The sequence below is a fragment of the Heterocephalus glaber genome, unplaced genomic scaffold, assembly GCF_053883595.1.
Source record: "Heterocephalus glaber isolate CG9 unplaced genomic scaffold, H.glaber_assembly_v1.0 deba00001571, whole genome shotgun sequence".
In the NCBI taxonomy this organism is placed as follows: Eukaryota; Metazoa; Chordata; class Mammalia; order Rodentia; family Bathyergidae; genus Heterocephalus; species Heterocephalus glaber.
The window spans coordinates 1,636,312-1,654,164 of NW_028258356.1; the positions used below are offsets into that span (position 1 = coordinate 1,636,312).

The window sequence follows — 17,853 nt, forward strand, 5'->3', positions numbered from 1 at the left end:
TAAAAGATTTGGGTTAGACTAGTCAGGAACCAGGAAGTATTTTAGAATATTAAGCTTCTACTCTGAGAAACCAACTGAACATGATGGATTGGATTTTAATCTGTGGAACTAATAAAGTAGGTAGGGAAGTAAGAAGGATGGTGAGTTTTTTTTTTAAGTCACAAAGCAAAAACGGATCTGTAATTTATGTTCATTTTGTTTTAGAGACCAGGACTCTGAGAAAAGCAAATGTCAGAAAAAAAAAATGGTCCCCAGTGTTAAAGAACTCAGCCATTGATTGGTGGAACTCACTGACTTTTATGAGTCTGATTCAATCAGGGGAAGAGAAAAAGTATCCAATAAGCTCTATTGGAACTCACTCATCAATGCAGTTTTACAAATAGGGAAATAGCCACCCTCTACCACAACAGGATGTACATTGTTTTTTTAAAATTTTAATTTCTTATTAGGACATGTTTGCTGTGCCTAATTATTAGCTTCCTTGTGGGGAGTTGGTACATGTATATAACACATCTCAATTATGTTTTTTATTTCCTTTCCCCTCTCTTCCATCCTCCCTCCATTTCTTGATCCCTTTCCCCTTTGAGAAAGATTTATCTCTGTATTTACTATTATCTATCTTTTATTTTGCTATTTATATATATTTTGAGTTTCTCATGTAAAAGAAACCATGCAATATTTAAGCTTGTATATCTGATTTATTTTACTTAACATTATTGATATGGAAAAGTTTTAGATAACTTAATAGATTGAATATTAAGGTAGTTGTAGAAGCAAAATAATGTGTTCTTTTAAGATTTGCTTTTCCCATAACTTCTTGTTTAAGGTGGTGATTATCTGACTCTAACCTGTAACTTCATTAACTTAACAAAGTTACCATGCCAGGGTGAATTTACAATGTGTATGTGCCTATCTTGTGTCTGTGACTTGTAGACAGGAACTGCAATTGTATTTACATATCAAAGGCCACTAGGGATGAGATAATGGCTAAAAAGGATATAAAAAGGGAAATGCTGAACAAAGGGCGGGGATACTGACCAGACTGTTTTCTGGTGTTCCTGCCCACTCACGAGAAGAAATTTTATTATTTTATCCGAATTCTGTGTCTCTGTGTATTTCTTTTCGAGATTTCTGTAACATTATGATCTCAAGGTCCATCCATTTACCTACAAATGACTCAAGTTTATCCTTCTTTATGGCAGAGTAGTACTCCATTGTATACAAATACCACATTTTCTTTATCCATTTGCCTGTTGATAGACATACAGGCTGCTTCCAAGATTTAGCTGTTATGAATTGTGCTGCTATAAACATGGCTATGCATGTATCACTGTAATATGATTTTTGAAACTCTTTTGGGAAGATACCCAGAAGAGGAATAGTGGGTCAAATGGAATTTCTAGTTTCAGGGCTTTGAGGAATCTCATATTGATTTCCATAGTGGTTTTACTAGTTTACATTCTCACCAACAATATAGAAGGATTCCTTTCCCCTACAGCCTCACAGGAATTTGTTATTATTTGATTTCTTTATGATAGTCATTCTTTCTGGAGTAAGATAGAATCTCAGTGTTGTTTTAATTTGTGTTTCTCTAATGGCCAGTGATACTGAGCATTTTTAAAATGTATTTATTGGCCATCTGTTCTTCTTTTTCTGAAAAGTGTTTATTCATTTCACTTTCCCATTTTTGATAGGGTCTTTTATTTTGGAGGATGTTTTTTTTTTTTTATTCTTTATATACTCTAGATGTTAGTCCTCTGAGAAATAGCTGGCAGAATTTTTTCTCATTCTGTAGATTAGTTCTTCCTTCCATTCCTGTTTCCTTTGAGGTGCAGAAATTTAAAAATTTGATTATTGGTGCTATTTCTTGTGCCATTGAGGTTCTATTCAGAAAGTCCTTGCCTACACTTATATCTTCAAGAGTTTTTCTTGTCTCCCAGGAGATTAAGCGCTTCTGTTTTAACATTTAGCTCTTTGATCCATTTGGATTTTAGCTTACTACATGGTGAAATATATGGGTCTAGATACAATCTTCTTCATGTAGATAGCCGATTTCCCCAACACCATTTATTAAACAAGTGGTCTTTCCTCTGTGTATGTTTTTGGAACCTTTGTCAAAAAGCAAATAGTTAAATGTGTTTGCAGTTGTTTCTGCATCCTCTATTCTGTTCTGTTTATCTTCATGTCTGTTTTTGTGAGTACTATGCAGTTTTCATCACTGTAGCTTTGTAATGTAACTTCAAATCGGGGATTGAGATGCCTCCTGCTTTGGTCCTGTTAGCGGTGATGCTTTTGCTATTCTGGGTCCCTTCTTTTCCCTGTGAATCTTAGGACTGTTTTCTATAGTTCTGTGAGGAATGATGTTGGTATTTTGATTGAGCTTGCATTAAACCTATGTATCAGTTTTGGAAATATGGCCATTTTGGTTCTTCCTTTCCAGAAATGGGATATCTTTCCATTTTCTTAAGTCTTCCTTGATCTCCTTTTTTCAGAATACTGTAGTTTTTGTCATAGAGGCCTTTCTCTTCCTTAGTCAGGTTAATTTCTAAGTACTTAATTTTTTGTGCTATTGTGAATGGTATTTTTCTTAATTTTTTTCTCAGTGAATGCATTATTGGTATACAGGAGTGCTATTGATTTTTGTGTGTTGATTTGGTATCCACAGCAGGATATACTTTTGTTGGACACCATCCCAAATTTCTCCTCTTAAGAAGTTTCTAATTTAGTTTATTGCAAGGTCTTATTTGCCAATTATGAAATTTATCTTCAGTTTTCTAATGAAAACCACTGGGAATGTATATTAAGTTTACTGTGAATATTGTTAGAAGGCATCTGTAAAGCAAGAGCTGCGCCTGTGTTAGTACAGGAAGGTTTATAGTTTTCTAATGTCCAGTCTTTCAGAGTTGAAGAGTCTTGTTTCAGAGAAGTGACAAATTGGGGTGTTTTGTAGCAGATTTAAAATTTATTTCCTGCCTTTGAAAAATCATTTTCATAGTTCTAATCTGCAAGATTATCTCTTCTCAACCTTACCTTTTTATGACTGTTAAAAAATACTTTATCTCACCAGATATGCAATCCTATTTATAGGATTCTCTGTCTCTAAGAACCTAAACACAGTTCTGTGGAAGTGAGGCAAATCTGTGTATGTATTGCCAGAATTTATGATGAGCCATTTTTCCTGAAAATTCAGCAGAAAAATAGAACAAAAGGTAGAAAACAGACGGGGGTAGAGGAGACTTGGTTTCCACTCTGTGTCTCATTTGACTTGCAAACTTCAGCCTTCTGTGAAAGCATCTTAAGCACAACTAATAGTAGGAGTCATGAGAATTATTATTGGAATATCTGGAATCTAAGAAATCTGGAGACCTTTTGGGCAGCATGTATACTTAAATGGAAAGTGAAATCAGTATTCATTTCTACAGAAAATTCTCATATCTCAAGATCCAGTTCTTAATGCAAAGCATGATACTGGGGCTAGAGGCTCAGAACCTTGCCCTGCCCTTCAGTTCTGCCTCCTTCCCATTTGCTAAGAGAGTGAAGGAGCCCATTCTCTCACACCCATTCTCAGCATCTCTGCTCCCAGTTCCTGGGAATTTTCTTTTCGGGTGTGTTCCCTAAGAGGAATTATTTTTCTTTCCCTCTTTTCCTTCCTCTTTTCCTGGCTCTTCCCTCTTCCCTTCCACAAGTATTTATTGAGTAGCTGCACAGAGCTCAGCATTGCCTGTCTGGGGAACAGGAGTGTGAACGGAGCAGTTTTCAGGGTGCTCACAACCAGGTGAGTGGCCAAGAGAAGGAGCCCTTCTACCTAGAGCAAGAAGCACTGACTAGAATAGAGATGCTTAGGACCCCTCTACCAAAGTATTGTGCCCTGTTGCTTTTGCTTTCTGTCTTGAAATCTGATGTAGAAACTTGAACATAGATTTCAGCAAATTCAAAAATGTGAATGCTAAAACTTCACAAAAATTTCCTGTTAGATTTGTTTAGCAACCCATTAAATGTCTGCTTTCACTATCTGCTTTTAAAACATACATATTTTTCTCCATAGACTTAACAACAATAATCTAAACAATTGCCCCTTTAAAGTTGCTTTTAAAATGCCTTTTTAGCTATGTGAGGGGCCTAACTGTCCCCTGGCACTGACCCCACACCAGTGATCTGATTCTTTTCTTCAGCTGGCTGCAACCCAGTCCTTACTCCAGGCTTTAAACTCACCATTTCCCCTGCGTGGATCATATTTCACATATTTCCAGGGTAGCACAAGTGTGGACTCTGAATCAGATGGTTTGGATCGAAAGTCCTACTCTATTCCTTACCCACAGATTGACCTCCTAGTGCCTCAGTTAGTCTGTCAAATGGGGACAGCCACCTTCCTGAACTGTTCTAAGACCCTCAGAACAATGTCTCATAAATAATATGTGCCAATGAAGAGTACACATAATTGTCATTTTTACCCTTCAATGCAAGAATATGTATGTCTCATAAAATTTTCTCTAATATGGAAGAACATGTCAATTTGTTTTACAAGTTTTATTTATCTTGAGAGATCCCAATTCTATTTGTGTAAAGGTTGATAGATCATTATTTGAAAGATAGTCTTGTTCTTATTTTTCTTCACTTTTACTCACTCTCCTTACTGCTTTTGAATCACATTCTCTAATTTAACAGGGTGTATTATGCAACAGGGAGTCCATGGAAGTAAGCAAGGTTGAAAAACCAGTGGGTACAAATGTACCCTCAATGCTAGGCCCTGGTGGTTCATGAACTCAACTCTAAATGGATTGTTAAACCAAATAATTCCATCTCCTTGCTTTCCTCTAAGTTTCCAAGAATAGTTCAGAAATCAGATTCCAATATGCATGCTATTGTTCCTTTCTACTTCCTACTTTCCAAATGCTATGTTTATAATGATCCTTGTTTTTGCTCAGAGTCAAAAATGTGCTCCCAGCAACTGCACATGATCCAGGTTTGGGTTGGTCAGAGAAGTTGCCTTTAGGGCCAGTTCTACTCACTCAAGAGGTAGAATTGTGAGGATCAAAAAGGATGAGCAGGAAAGTAGATGCTGGCTCAGTGAAAGGGAAAACTGGTACTCAGACTGCCCAGCAGAGAAATGAGTTGTCTCAAGAATTTGTGAGGCGCCCCCCATCACAAGAATTTTTTGATGACTTATTTCTATTTTGTACCTTAACATAAATTATGCTAAGATTGGGCTGGGGATTTAGCTCAGTAGTTCCACTACCTGCCTTGCAAGCACAAAGACCCGAATTTGATCCCTGGTACCAAAAAAACCCCACATTATGCTGAGATAGTGAATAATAAGTTGCATAGAAAAGAACCCAGATAACCTAAATCTGATTTTGATTAGCAACACTGTTAATTCAGAAACTAGATGAAGAATGAAATTACATTTAGCTTGTCATTAATCAAAGAAAATGAGTTCCATAGTATGAGCAAAGCATTATGCCAGGAGTTACAGAGGATTCAAAGAATGTTAATAGAGGTTCCCTACTCTGAAGTGGTCAAGAAAAGGCAAAAATACATGAGAAGCTAAGTGGTAACACATTGAAGGATGATGTGTCCTTCAGTCTAGTGACAGATATATCACTGATCGATGACCACATGGGTGGTTCAGTAATAAATGCCATGGCAATGCAAAGGAGGGAGCTGTGAGCTGCAAGCTTTCTTTCTCAGGGTGGTATCTTAGTCTGCTCCGGCTGCCATAGTAGAATTCCACTGACTGGCTGGGTGGCTTAAACAATAGACATTTATTTTCTTGTATTTCGAGAGGGTGGAGTTCCAAGATCTTGGTGTCTGCAAGTCTGGGCTCTTCTGAGGCCTCACTTCTTGGCAGGCAGATGGCCACCTTCTTCCTGGGTCCTCTTGTGACTTTTCCTCTGGGCATGTGCCCTTGGTGTCTCCCCATTTATCTTGAGCCCCTCTTATAAGGGCACCAGTCAGATTTCATTAGAGCCCATCTTAACAGCCTTATTTTAATTTAATCACACTTCAAAGGTCTTAGCTCCAAATCCAGTCAGTCACATTCTGAGGAACGGGGGGCTAGAGCTTCAACATATGATTCAGGGGTAGACAGCTCAGCCTATAAAGAGATGGCTGCTTGGAGGAGGGTAAGAATAACCCACATCTGTGAGAAGTGGGACAGATTGTAGCTGGGTCGAAAGGCGGGAGAGAAAGAGTGGGGAAACTTTCAACTCACAGAGACAAGCTAGGGCACGCGGGGTTTCTCCTCATCCTGAGCAAGCCCTCAACACTGACACATGTCTTTCCTCTTCAGAAGACAAAAGCAAATCATTCCTGACAAGAGGTGCATTCATCAGTGCCGACTGGCAGAGTGACTGTAAGTTGACATTACCCTGTTTGCCTTTGTGGGGCCAGGCAAAATCACAAGCTATAAAAGCATTACGCATTCCTGGAGTGGAGAAGGGGAACAAAGCCTGTGCCCTATGCATACCTGTGGGCTGTTTTGAGGTCACTGACAGCTTGACCATTAATGAGGCGTTAGAAATTATCACTCACTGCCAGGCAAATTGTGACTGATCTCTATGGATTTTAATAATTTACTTGAAGTTCTCATCCTCCTCTTTTATTTTGAGTATTTTTTAAAGTTCATTTTTTGTTTTCTGAAACAGATTGCATTTCACATTGCATTCTTGGTTTTCAGTAAATTTGGATGTAGTAGGGGTTCCATGGTCCAGAAATTCTTTTGAATGTTATGGGGGCTGTTTATTGGAGACTGGATTTTTATTAATTTTCTTACAATTTACTATATCAACAACAAAACAAAACAAAATGAAAAAAAACCCCAAAACCAGAAAATGTGTCTCCTTCCTTCTCCTTTTTCTACTGGAGTGTAAATGGAATCCATTTATCTAGGAAACACTTACATGATGCAACTCAGGTACTATTCTGGAGCATAATACGCTTCCCTTCCTGGAGAGTTTACTTTTGCGTCTCTTATTTCTTCTTAATTCAGGGATTGATACGTCCATCAGTTCTATTCAGATTATAGAAATCCAGCATGTAATTGATCGTCGGTATTGCAGTAAATGGCTCCAGTGTGGGTGGGTAAGCCCCCTCATGATACCATGCTTGTTTCTTGAATTTACTCAGGGCACTAGGTTTGAGACTGGAATGAAAACTAAAGCTACATGGTGAAATCAGTGTGTACTTACGTCGCCCCCCACAGTGGTTACATGGCTACAAGGGAATCACAAAATAATTGGTATGAGCAAATGTCAGTAAGTCACAGCCCTAGTGATTTTAATTGCCTGATTTTATGGCTAAGTCTGAAGCAAAAAGCCTGGGAACAACTCTGTGGCTGACTCTGAGGGCACAGAGCTGCTAATTAATGTTATAGACAAGAAAGGCAAGGTTACTGATGGCTCCAAGTTATGAGTGAGCTGCCATTTGTATATTTTAATAACAAGGGATATCATTATTTTCATTGATAAAAAATATAGCTCATCTTAGCTTTTTCCATAAGAAGGGGAAAAACATCTAGGTATTCCAAGTTATCAGCAACCTCTCTGTCTCTGGTCTGTGTCATATCACCTGTAAAGGCATGCAGTGATACACCTAGAAGCATAGAATGCAAGCTGCTTCAACAAACACAAATGCAGATGGTAGGCATTAAAAATAGGGAGTTTTATTTATGTTAATTTGATAAATATTTATGTGGTATCTGCTACATCAAAGGCAAGACATGTATTTTGAACTAGTGTAACAAATCATTTGGGTTTTTAGCTTTATGTCTTTTTCAATCTGATAGAATTTATGCTTGATAGTCCTGAATTATAAAAATAACTTGTATGGAGCTTTATGATGCCTATATTAAATATCACATTCTCACAAAAGCCCTAAGAAGTTGGTATTATTTATTCCTATTATGTAGTTTTCAGTGGGTTTGAAAAAGTTTGCCTAAGATCGCATCTAATGATTTGCATCTGATTGTGCATCAGAGACTGATGTTAATATGTAGGATGACACAATGAAAAAGAATTAGACAATTCAGTCCTAGGGCTTAGACAAAAATGTTTATTCTCCTTGAATATTCATTTCTCAAGTATATGATGGGAACACTATCAAGTGAATTGGGTTGCTGTGAAGCAGACAGACATTGGGGGGCCCATCACAGGAAATTAATTCTATTAATCTAGGTTTCCTAAAGCATTCCTGACCCTAAAGCAGATTTTTCTACATATTTTTAACATATTAATTAACTGAAATAGTTCTGTTACTTGGTACATAAGTAGCACCCATCTTTTTTTCTACTTTTTGAGATATAATTAACATGAAAAAATTGTGTATATTCAAGGGGCACAAAGTGATGTCTTTGTATTTCTATATGTTATAAAATGCCAGTTATTTTAATTCCCTGTTTTTGCTTGCACATTTTTAGCAACTTAGTTTAGCATTAATTAATATTAATTAGAATCTAAAATGCCTGACTTTTCCCCACTTATCTAATTTTAAGTTGTTTCTCCACATAATTCATGGGATAACCAGTTAAAAGGAGAAGTTGTGTTAGATACAAATGTGCTGTTTTGCTGGAAATTTTCATTACAATATAAATCAATGGAATTTCCTTTTTTCAATATTAAATTGGGGGTGTACCAGTAGGGAGGAGCCTACAGATAATCAATTCCATTTTATAATTTTCTCCATTACTAAATAGTAATCAGGGCTATAGTAATTATAGCATATTCAGGTTCTAAAAGTACATATTTCCCATTAATATTGTTTAAAAGGGAGTGATTTGTGGTAGAAAAACTGGTATTAATTTCAACCTTCCTTTTCAGGGGGATTATGAGTCTGAGGTCTTTGCCTCATTTGTCTTCTGAAATCTGTATCTCCATAAAGGGAACTGGAGTTATTTCCTGTGCATTTAATTTTGTGCATTTGGTTTGGAATTTGACTTCCCATCATTTTTTCCATGTGTTCTAAAAATTATAAATCTTGCAATATATTTTATATTAATATGTGGATAAGACCACTCAAATTTGACAAGTATGTCTCTGAAAACCTAGGTTAACTATTTTCTATATTTATTATATAATATTTCACAGCTTGCAGAGTATATAAGTGGACAAAAGCCTTTCCTTCATATATTGATTTTCAGTTTAATTTTCTTCCACAACTAGGTCTGGATACTATCATTACAATATTCCTGTTAATAAGAACACACCCACAAATGTCAAATTCTCTCTGGAAATCAAGTAAGTACATGGATCTAAAAAGTTTGTTTTTGATTTTTATTACTAATTAACCACCAAGTCTGAATTTACTTTACAATTCCATCTATAAGTTAGGAGGTAGGTAGAAAGCTGTCAGTCTGTGAATGGTGGTGGAGAAGTGGCTGGTTTAGGGGGAGTCAGAGCCAGGGCAGGGATCACCCAGGCCTCCAGGCAACAGCGGCTCCAAACTAGGAAAACCTGCGAAATGGGAGTGGCTTTGTTTGGACGCTCACAGCTGCAGTCCTCCCCTGACTGTTTCCCTTCAAAATAGGGTGGGAACAAGAGTAATGAGGTATTTTTGAAAAATGTGCTGTGTTTAAGTAAGAAATGTTATTACAGTAAAAGACACATTGCCATTAAGCCCCCTCAAAATACTCTCTCATTTTGAACACACATATCCCATCACTCACTCTTTTGCCACCTTTTGAAAAAGTTCTGAAAGTCTTTTTTTGTGAATGTCTTCTATCTGCCTTTATATCCTGAATTGATTAAAAACTTTACCTTTCTTTCATGGTCATTTTGACTTTGGGGAAGGGCCAAAAGTCTCTGGGTGGATGAGGACACACGTGTTTTTTATAAGCTTGCCTTTCCATTGAATGGTATTCAACAGCAGCATTTGCTGTGGTTTTTTTTTTTTTTTTTTTTTTTGGTACTGGGGATCAAATCAGGACCTTGTGCTTTTGAGGCAGTCACTGGAACCACTGAGCTAAATCCCTGGCCCTATTTGCTGTATTTTTGATCACACCTTGTAAAGACATTCATGAAAGAAGACTTCCAGAACTGCTTCAGAAAGTGGCAATAATGATGGGATACATATATTTAAATTGAGGAGGGAATATTTTGATGGGGATTCATGGCACTGTTTCTTATACTCCAATTTGTAAAATTTAAACATTCACCGAAGTTTTTGATCACCCTTTGTAATTTGTGTCTCAATGGGGAGGCTACCTGACCACTTTGTTTAGGACTGGAAAAAGAAAAAAACTCAAACCACCCCCCATACCAAAGAAAAAGAGAGAGAGAGAGAGAGAGAGAGAGAGAGAGAGAGAGAGAGAGAGAGAGAGAGAAAGGGAGAGAGGAAAAAAAATCAGAGGTTAGAATTGAGCAGACTAGTTTTCAAATTTTCTTCCTGTCACTTACTAATCCTATGATCTTGAAAAAGCCACATGTTTTCTCTGATCTACCATTTCTTGTTCTGTAAAGTGAATATTACATTATGCTGTAACATACAAAGGTATTGTGGGAATTATTGTTAATATTGGTGAAATTAATAACTACCATTTGCTGAGCACAGACCATGGGTCAGACACTGAACATGTATGTTATTACTGGGTCATATAATCCTCACGACAACCTTCCCAAGATGGTATTTTTTTCTCCAGTTTGTCTTACAGATGAGAAACATGAGTATAAAAAGGGGTAAAAAAAAGTGTTCTGAAACTCACAGCTAGCAAGTAGTGGGGCTGGGATTCAAATACAGCCCTCCCTTCCAACCATCACTGTCCCGCCTCCCCAGGGATGAGATGTCATGATGTTGCCCCTTCCTGATCGATAGTAGGCACTCAATAAATGTAGCTTTTATTTTACTGTCCTTTTCTCCAAAATCACAGAACTCTAATTTAATCTATTATTATTTAATATTTTAGGTAATTATGGTATTTTAAGGCTTGCAACCAATTGTACTAAAAAATCATGCAATTTGTTACTAACCATGATGATAGACTGTTACTTTTTATCTTGATTTTAGTCTTTTTTATTTTCCCTCCACATCTCCTCTCTTCCCTTCCTTTTCTCCCTCTCTGTCCCTGTCCTTGGCCTGCCCACTCTCCTCCAGTTTCCCTAGGTCAGTTAATCCTCCTCCATCACCCCCACCCCATCTTCTCTGATTTACTTGGGCTCCACGCTGGTTTTCTCATCAGCTTTGCGTGGAAGAGCAGGTAATGACACTCAGCCCAGCTGCTTGCCTTGCAAATGTTTGTTTCAGGCACCCAGCGTTTCACGACTCAGAATCCACTATATTTCAAGGCAGAGCAAAAGCTAAATGTACTAGTCTCACATGTTAAATGTACTATCTTTACATGCTAAGTGTGCTATTCTTACATGATAAATGAACTATTCTTCAGCACTCCTTTACAACCTAGAATAGCATTTCCTTTCCTAGCTTCAAGGAAGGAAATAAGATTATATATTATATGCTTGAAGTGGTGGAAGATCGACCTGAGCCACTAAATCAGGCCTGTTGGTCTATGAACCATTTTTGAAACAGGGGTGATTTTAAAATAATACATTTACTAGTTTCCCCTTAACTATGACTTTACTTCCTATAATTTCAGTTATCTGTAGTCATAGTACAAAAATATTAACTGAAAAATTCCAGAAACAGTATATTTTCAAGAGTATATTGTTATAATTATTCTATTTTATTACTGTTGTTGTCAAACTCCTATTATACCTAAAATATCAATTCAACTATATCATAAGTACGTATGTATAGGAGAAAAGATAGTACATATAGGATTTTGTATTATTTGTTGTTTCAGGGTATCCACTGGGGTCTTGGAATGCGCCCACCATGAATAAGGGGGAATTACTGTAAACTCAGCTGAGGATGTAGGTTGTTTCCATTTGTGCAGAAGGATTGTTTCCAAAGAGAAATGTATCTCATCCTGAACGACTTTCAGAGAAGAACCATTCTTTCATCCTTCTACTCTGATAATTTTGAATACTGTTGATTTCTAATGGAACTCACCCCCAAACTCCTATCCGTATTTGTTTGCCTTGCTATTTCAAATAATGTCCATTTAGGCCAGCACCTTTCACACTCTAAAATCTTAGAAGTTTAAGATAAGTGCAAAGTCAGCTGCCAGTAAAAAGAAAAGGATATATCAAAAAATCATTGGCCAGGGATTTAGCTCAGTGGTTTCGCCACCTGCTGTGCAAGCACAAGAACCCGAGTTCCATCCCCGGTACCAAAAAACAAAACAAAACAAAAATCATTGAAATTATTTAGAGATGAGAAGTTCTGATATAAAGTGGTTTAGACATAATACTTGGTTTTAGAAACTATCCCATGCTATTTCAGTAATCCTGTGCGGGTTAGGTTTCTCTTTGTAGTAATAAGATGTGAGCTAGCCTATTGGTATCACTGAGGATTGCATAATGAACTTTGTGAACTTTCAAGGGATTTACAAGTTACGTTCCCATTCATCCCTCTTACCAAGATGTAGCCTAATAGGAACTGGTAACTCCTTTTCCATTTGGCCTCTTTCCTTTGTCTCTTGAAGCACAACAGAACCATTGATAGTCTTCCAATGCAAACTCACCGTTGGAAATATATGTTTCCATAGTAAAAAGGAAACCAAAGGGACCCAAAGCTATGGAGAAGTCTTCCCAGAGATGACACAGGTAATGTTTTCTAGATCCTTGATTTTATGCTCCTGTTCCAGAAGAAGTATGTTTAGAATCACGGCCTCTATTTCCAACTGCGCGAGGGACATCTTGAGCCAAATTCACTGCTTCCTTGTGCTGGCTGGCTCGTTAGGAAGCCTGAATCAGTGTCTTCCTAGTGTCCTTTAGAAGCTGCAGACTGTTCTTCTGACACCTATCAAAAGCTGCTATCACAGATGCCTTTCAAGTCATCAAGGGAATGCTTTTAAGCCGATACCCTCACTAACTGAGTAGAAAATGTGGTTATGAAATGGATCTCTCGCATTCGTTATTTAGGGATATCAGCACATTTGGAACCTTCCCGTGGCCCCGTTTTCTGACAGTGCATACCATTTCCGTGTAGCTGCACCAGTAAGCTTACTTTTTTATTTCTTTTTAGTAAGAAATTGACCACTAAAGGAACAAATAAAATACTTTAGCTACAGTTCATTTTTACATTAATCTTTCTTTTCTCCTGTTCCGACAGGATTTAGCTGACTGTTCAACGGATCCTTATTTTGCTGGGATATTCTTCACAGATTATTTCTTTTATTTCTACCGACGCTGTACCTAATTTATTCACGTTTGGTATTTTTACCAAAGAAAAATGCTCAGAAATACAATTAATGGACACTGACATTCTCTTGAAAGTTCTTTCATCTTTTCTGTGAAACATTCACATTTATTGCTGAAGGACTTTTTCAGACTTTGGTTTCCAGTGGTTTTGAGACACTAATGAGGAGAATAAAGTGTTTGCTGCAACTTGAAAGAATGTGGTATTTGATTTTGTCATGACTGTAAAGAAAACATTTCTTGGAGTAAAGAGCACCATTGGATTTGAAAACACTGCTTCTTGTTTTAAGGAAGCTGTAGGTCAAAATACGAAGGTCTAGCTCTATCTTTGTTTTATTGTATTTAAAAGCTGTTAAGAAGAAAAATCATGAAAAGCTATATTGGACCCACTAATATAGACTCTGGAAAATATGTGATGGGGTTAGGCCTGTGGGAGAGGACAGTAGTGTCTGATGCTGAGTTCACATTTAGGTAAACTGTTCTCTCTCTCTCTCTCTCTCTCTCTCTCTCTCTCTCTCTCTCTCTCTCTCTCTCTCTATATATATATATATATATGATATGCCCATAATACAGCAGACTACAAAATGTATCTTGCTAATCAAATGGATATAAGTGAAAGAGATGCAAATCAGCTTTGTAATGCTTGATGGACATTAGGCTTTTGTGTGGTAGGATATACCTTCTTGTGCCCAGACACCTCTGACCTTATTCCATCTAACTAATCCAAAATCAGCTTCAATGGCCTTGCTCATGCATTCCTTTGGATACTGTCATAAAGGCTCTTATCTGCAGTTCCTCTCCTCTACTTCCAGAGTGACCCCCTTGCTCCCCATGTGACCTCCCATGGAATAGCATGATCTCTTGTCTTGGGATGACAAGTAAAAGACGGTCTTTTTGATGGCAATTGTCTCCCAATTTGTTGGTCATTCTATACCTCATTAATAGAACAATATGCTATATTTTCTATAATTTTCCACTAATATGTTGTGTTTTAGAAAATGAAGAGCCAAGGTCCTCTCACTGTGGTTCCAAGGATTGGGGTGCTCAATGTCTGGTTTCTCTTATCTTACAGTTGGTCTGAGGATCAATTAGGATATGGCTCTTTGTTTTTACTTCACAATGGTAATCAGCAGTAATAATATCCTCTTTCTTATTTTCAGATATTAAGTATATGCCTTAGAGATGAAATTAATTGTGCGACTTCAACAATTAAGAAAAGACATGGTTCTTGCTGTGACAGAAGCAAGAACATTTGAAATAAACATTTGAAATAAATTTTGAAATAAACTTTGAAGTAGAAATGTGGTTTAACCTTGGGAGCCAGTCTTTGCCTTGCATTTAAAGTTCTGACTTTATCTGTGTCTCTTTAGGCAAGTTATTTAACTTCCTTAAGCTTTTTTTTTTTGTATTAAATTCTTTTATTGGTACATTGTAGGTATACAACACAATTACATTTCTCATTGGGAATTGTACCTTTATATAATGCATCTTGGTTCTTATTTTTCCTCCATTCCTAGCCCTCCCTTCATGCCTTCCACTCTTCCCTATTTACAAAGACTTTATTTCCATTTTTTCCATTTCTCAGCAGTTTTTCCTTTCCCTTCTTTCCTTTCCCCTGCCCCTCCCACTACCCTTACCCCTTTGGACCTTTTATTCCTATTTTACATTATCGATTATTCATTCTAATCATTGGTACATTTTAGGTATACAATATAATGACATTCATAATTGGAAATTTGCACCTTTACATAATCTCTCTTGGCTCTTATTTTTCACCCTTGCCCAGCCCTCCCTTCGACCCCTCCATTCCTCCCTATTTACAAAGATTTTGCTCCTATTTTTCCATTTTCTCATATTAATCCCATTCCCTTCTATCCTTTCCCCTAGACCTCCCGCTTCCTTCCCCTTTGCCCCTTTTTCCTATTTCACATAACCTATTATACATTTAGTCCTTATTTACACTTTCAGTTTCTCACACCAGAGAAACTATTCGGTACTTATACATGTGTGTCCTATTTATTTCACTTAAGAGTATTGCCTCAATGTGCATCCACTTAGCTATAAATGTCTCTAATTTCTCATTTTTTATGGCTGAGTAGTACTCCATTTTATAAAAAAACCACATTTTCTTTATCCAGTCTCCAGTTGATGGGCATTTGGGCTGTTTCCAAGTTTTAGCTATTACAAACTGTGCTGCTATGAACATGGGTGCACATATATCACTGTGGTATGATTCTTTTAATTCTTTGGGGAAGATCCCCAGCAGTGGAATAGCGGGGTCAAATGGGATTTCCAGTCCTAGTTCTTTGAGGTATCTCCATACTGATTTCCACAGTGCTTGCACCAGTCTACACTCCCACCAGCAGTGGAGCAGGGTTCCTCTTTCCCCACAGCCCCACCAGCATTTGCTATTGGTTGATTTCATGATAGCAGCCATTCTTTCTGGAGTGAAGTGGAATCTCAGCGTTGTTTTCATTTTCATCTCTCGAATGACCAGTGATGTTGAACATTTTTTCATGTATTTATTTGCTATTTCTACTTCTTTGTGTGAGAAATGTCTGTTCATTTCAGATGCCCATTTTTGGATTGGGTCTTTGAATTTGGGAGGTCTGATCTTTTTAAGTTCTTTATAGATTTGAGATAGTAGACTTTTGTCTGAGGAAAAGCAGGTGAAGATTTCTTCCCACATTGTGGGTTGTCTCTTCACACTGCTGGTGGTTTCTCTTGCTGTGCAGAAGCCTTTTATTAAGAAGAGATCCCACTTGTTGATTGTTTGTGCTAGTTTATGGGCAGCTGAGGTTTTGTTCATAAAATCTTTTCCTACACCGATGTCTTCAAGGGTTCTACCTAACCTCTATTCCAACTGGTTCAGAGTTTCTATTTTAATATTTAGATCTTTAATCCATTTTGATTTTAGTTTAGTGCATGGTGAGAGATATAGGTCTAGTTTTAATCTTTGGCAAGTTGAAGCCCAATTTTTCCAGCACCATTTATTAAAGAGGCTATCTTTCCTCCAGTGAGGGTGTTTGGCTCCTTTGTCAAAGATGAGATGGCTGAGTATGTCTGGCATTGTTTCTGCATCTTCTAATCTGTTCCACTGGTCCTCAGGTCTGTTTCTTTGCCAGTACCATGCTGTTTTTCTCACAGTAGCTTTGTAGTAGAGTTGCAGGTTGGGGATTGTGATACCCCCTGCCATGTCTCTGTTACCTAGAATTGCTGTTGCTATTCTGGGTCTCTTCTTGTTCCAAATGAATTTTTGGATTGTTTTCTCGAGGTCTATGAGGTATGCTGGTGGGATCTCAATTGGAATTGCATTAAATCTATATAGCAGTTTTGGAAGTATGGCCATTTTCACTAGATTAATCCTTCCTACCCAGGAGCAGGGGATGTCTGTCCATTTTCTGATATCATCTTCAATCTCTCTTTTCAGAGTGCTATAGTTCTCAGAGAAGAGGTCTTTGATTTCTTTTGTTAGGATGATTCCTAGGTATTTCAGTTTTTTGGATGCTATTGTGAAAGGAATTGTTTGCCCTATTTCTCTCTCAGTGAGTCTGTCATTTGTGTAGAGGAAAGCTATTGATTTTTGTGTGTTGACCTTGTATCCAGCTACTTGACTGAATTTGGTTATTAAGTCTAGAAGACTTTTGGTGGAGTTCTTGGAGTCTTCTATAGAAAGTATCATATCATCTGCAAATAATGACAATTTGACTTCTTCATAACCTATCTGTATTCCTTTTATTTCTTTCTCTTGTCTAATTGCTGTGGCTAATGTTTCCAGAACTATATTGAACAGGATGGTGATAGTGGACAACCTTGTCTTGTTCCTGAGTTTAGTGTGAAGGATTTCAGTTTTTGACTATTTAGTATGATATTGGCTGTTGGTTTTTCATAGATAGCTTTTATCAGTTTGAGGTAGAGACCATCTATTCCAATTTTTTGTAGGGTTTTTATCATAAATGCATGTGGGATTTTGTCAAATGCTTTTTCTGCATCTATGGAGATAATTATATGATTTTTGTCCTTGGCTCTACTGATATAGTGTATACATTAATTGATTTTCATATATTGAACCATCCCTGCATCCCTGGGATGAATCCCACTTGATCAGGGTGTATGATCTTCTTGATGATCTTCTGCATTCTGTTTGCCAGTATCTTATTTTGCATCTATGTTCATTAGTGAGATTGGCCTATAGTTCTCTTTTTCAGTTGGGTCTTTCTCTGCTTTGGGGATCAAGGTGATGCTTGCTTCCAGGAATGAATTTGGGAGTATTGCTTCCCTTTCCATTTCATTGAAGAGTTTAAACAGTAGTGGCAGTAGTTCCTCTCTAAATGTCTTGTAGAATTCAGCAGTGAAGCCATCAGGGCCCGGGCTTTTCTTAGTTGATAAGTTTTTAATTACATTTTCAATTTCATTGGTTGATATTGGGTTGTTCAGAATTTTAGGTCTTCTTCATTCAACTTTGGTAATTCATATGTATCTAGGAATCTGTCCATTTCTTCTGTGTTTTCCATCTTATTGGCATATAGGTTCTGGAAGTAGGTATTGATGACCATCTGGATTTCTGCTGGGTCTGTTGTAATTTCACCCTTTTCATTTCTAATTG

General features: G+C 37.3%; 1 protein-coding gene across 4 annotated transcripts in view; it reads left to right on the forward strand.

The window, feature by feature from the left end:
* Positions 1-13,796, forward strand: part of Myrfl (myelin regulatory factor like) — a 150,612-nt gene extending 136,816 nt beyond the window's left edge. Inside the window, exons 20-25 of one of the 4 annotated variants that reach the window (XM_087192413.1) lie at positions 6,290-6,352; positions 6,989-7,076; positions 9,156-9,230; positions 12,533-12,653; positions 12,972-13,046; positions 13,162-13,796. In XM_087192413.1, coding sequence (XP_087048539.1) covers positions 6,290-6,352; positions 6,989-7,076; positions 9,156-9,230; positions 12,533-12,653; positions 12,972-13,046; positions 13,162-13,248 — 509 coding nt within the window. In that variant the 3' untranslated portion in view covers positions 13,249-13,796. Of the gene's footprint in view, positions 1-6,289; positions 6,353-6,988; positions 7,077-9,155; positions 9,231-11,082; positions 12,654-12,971; positions 13,047-13,161 lie in introns of those variants that run through there. The other 3 variants (XR_015443458.1, XR_015443459.1, XR_015443460.1) reach the window with 3 other exon arrangements.
* The last annotated feature ends 4,057 nt before the right edge of the window (positions 13,797-17,853 follow it).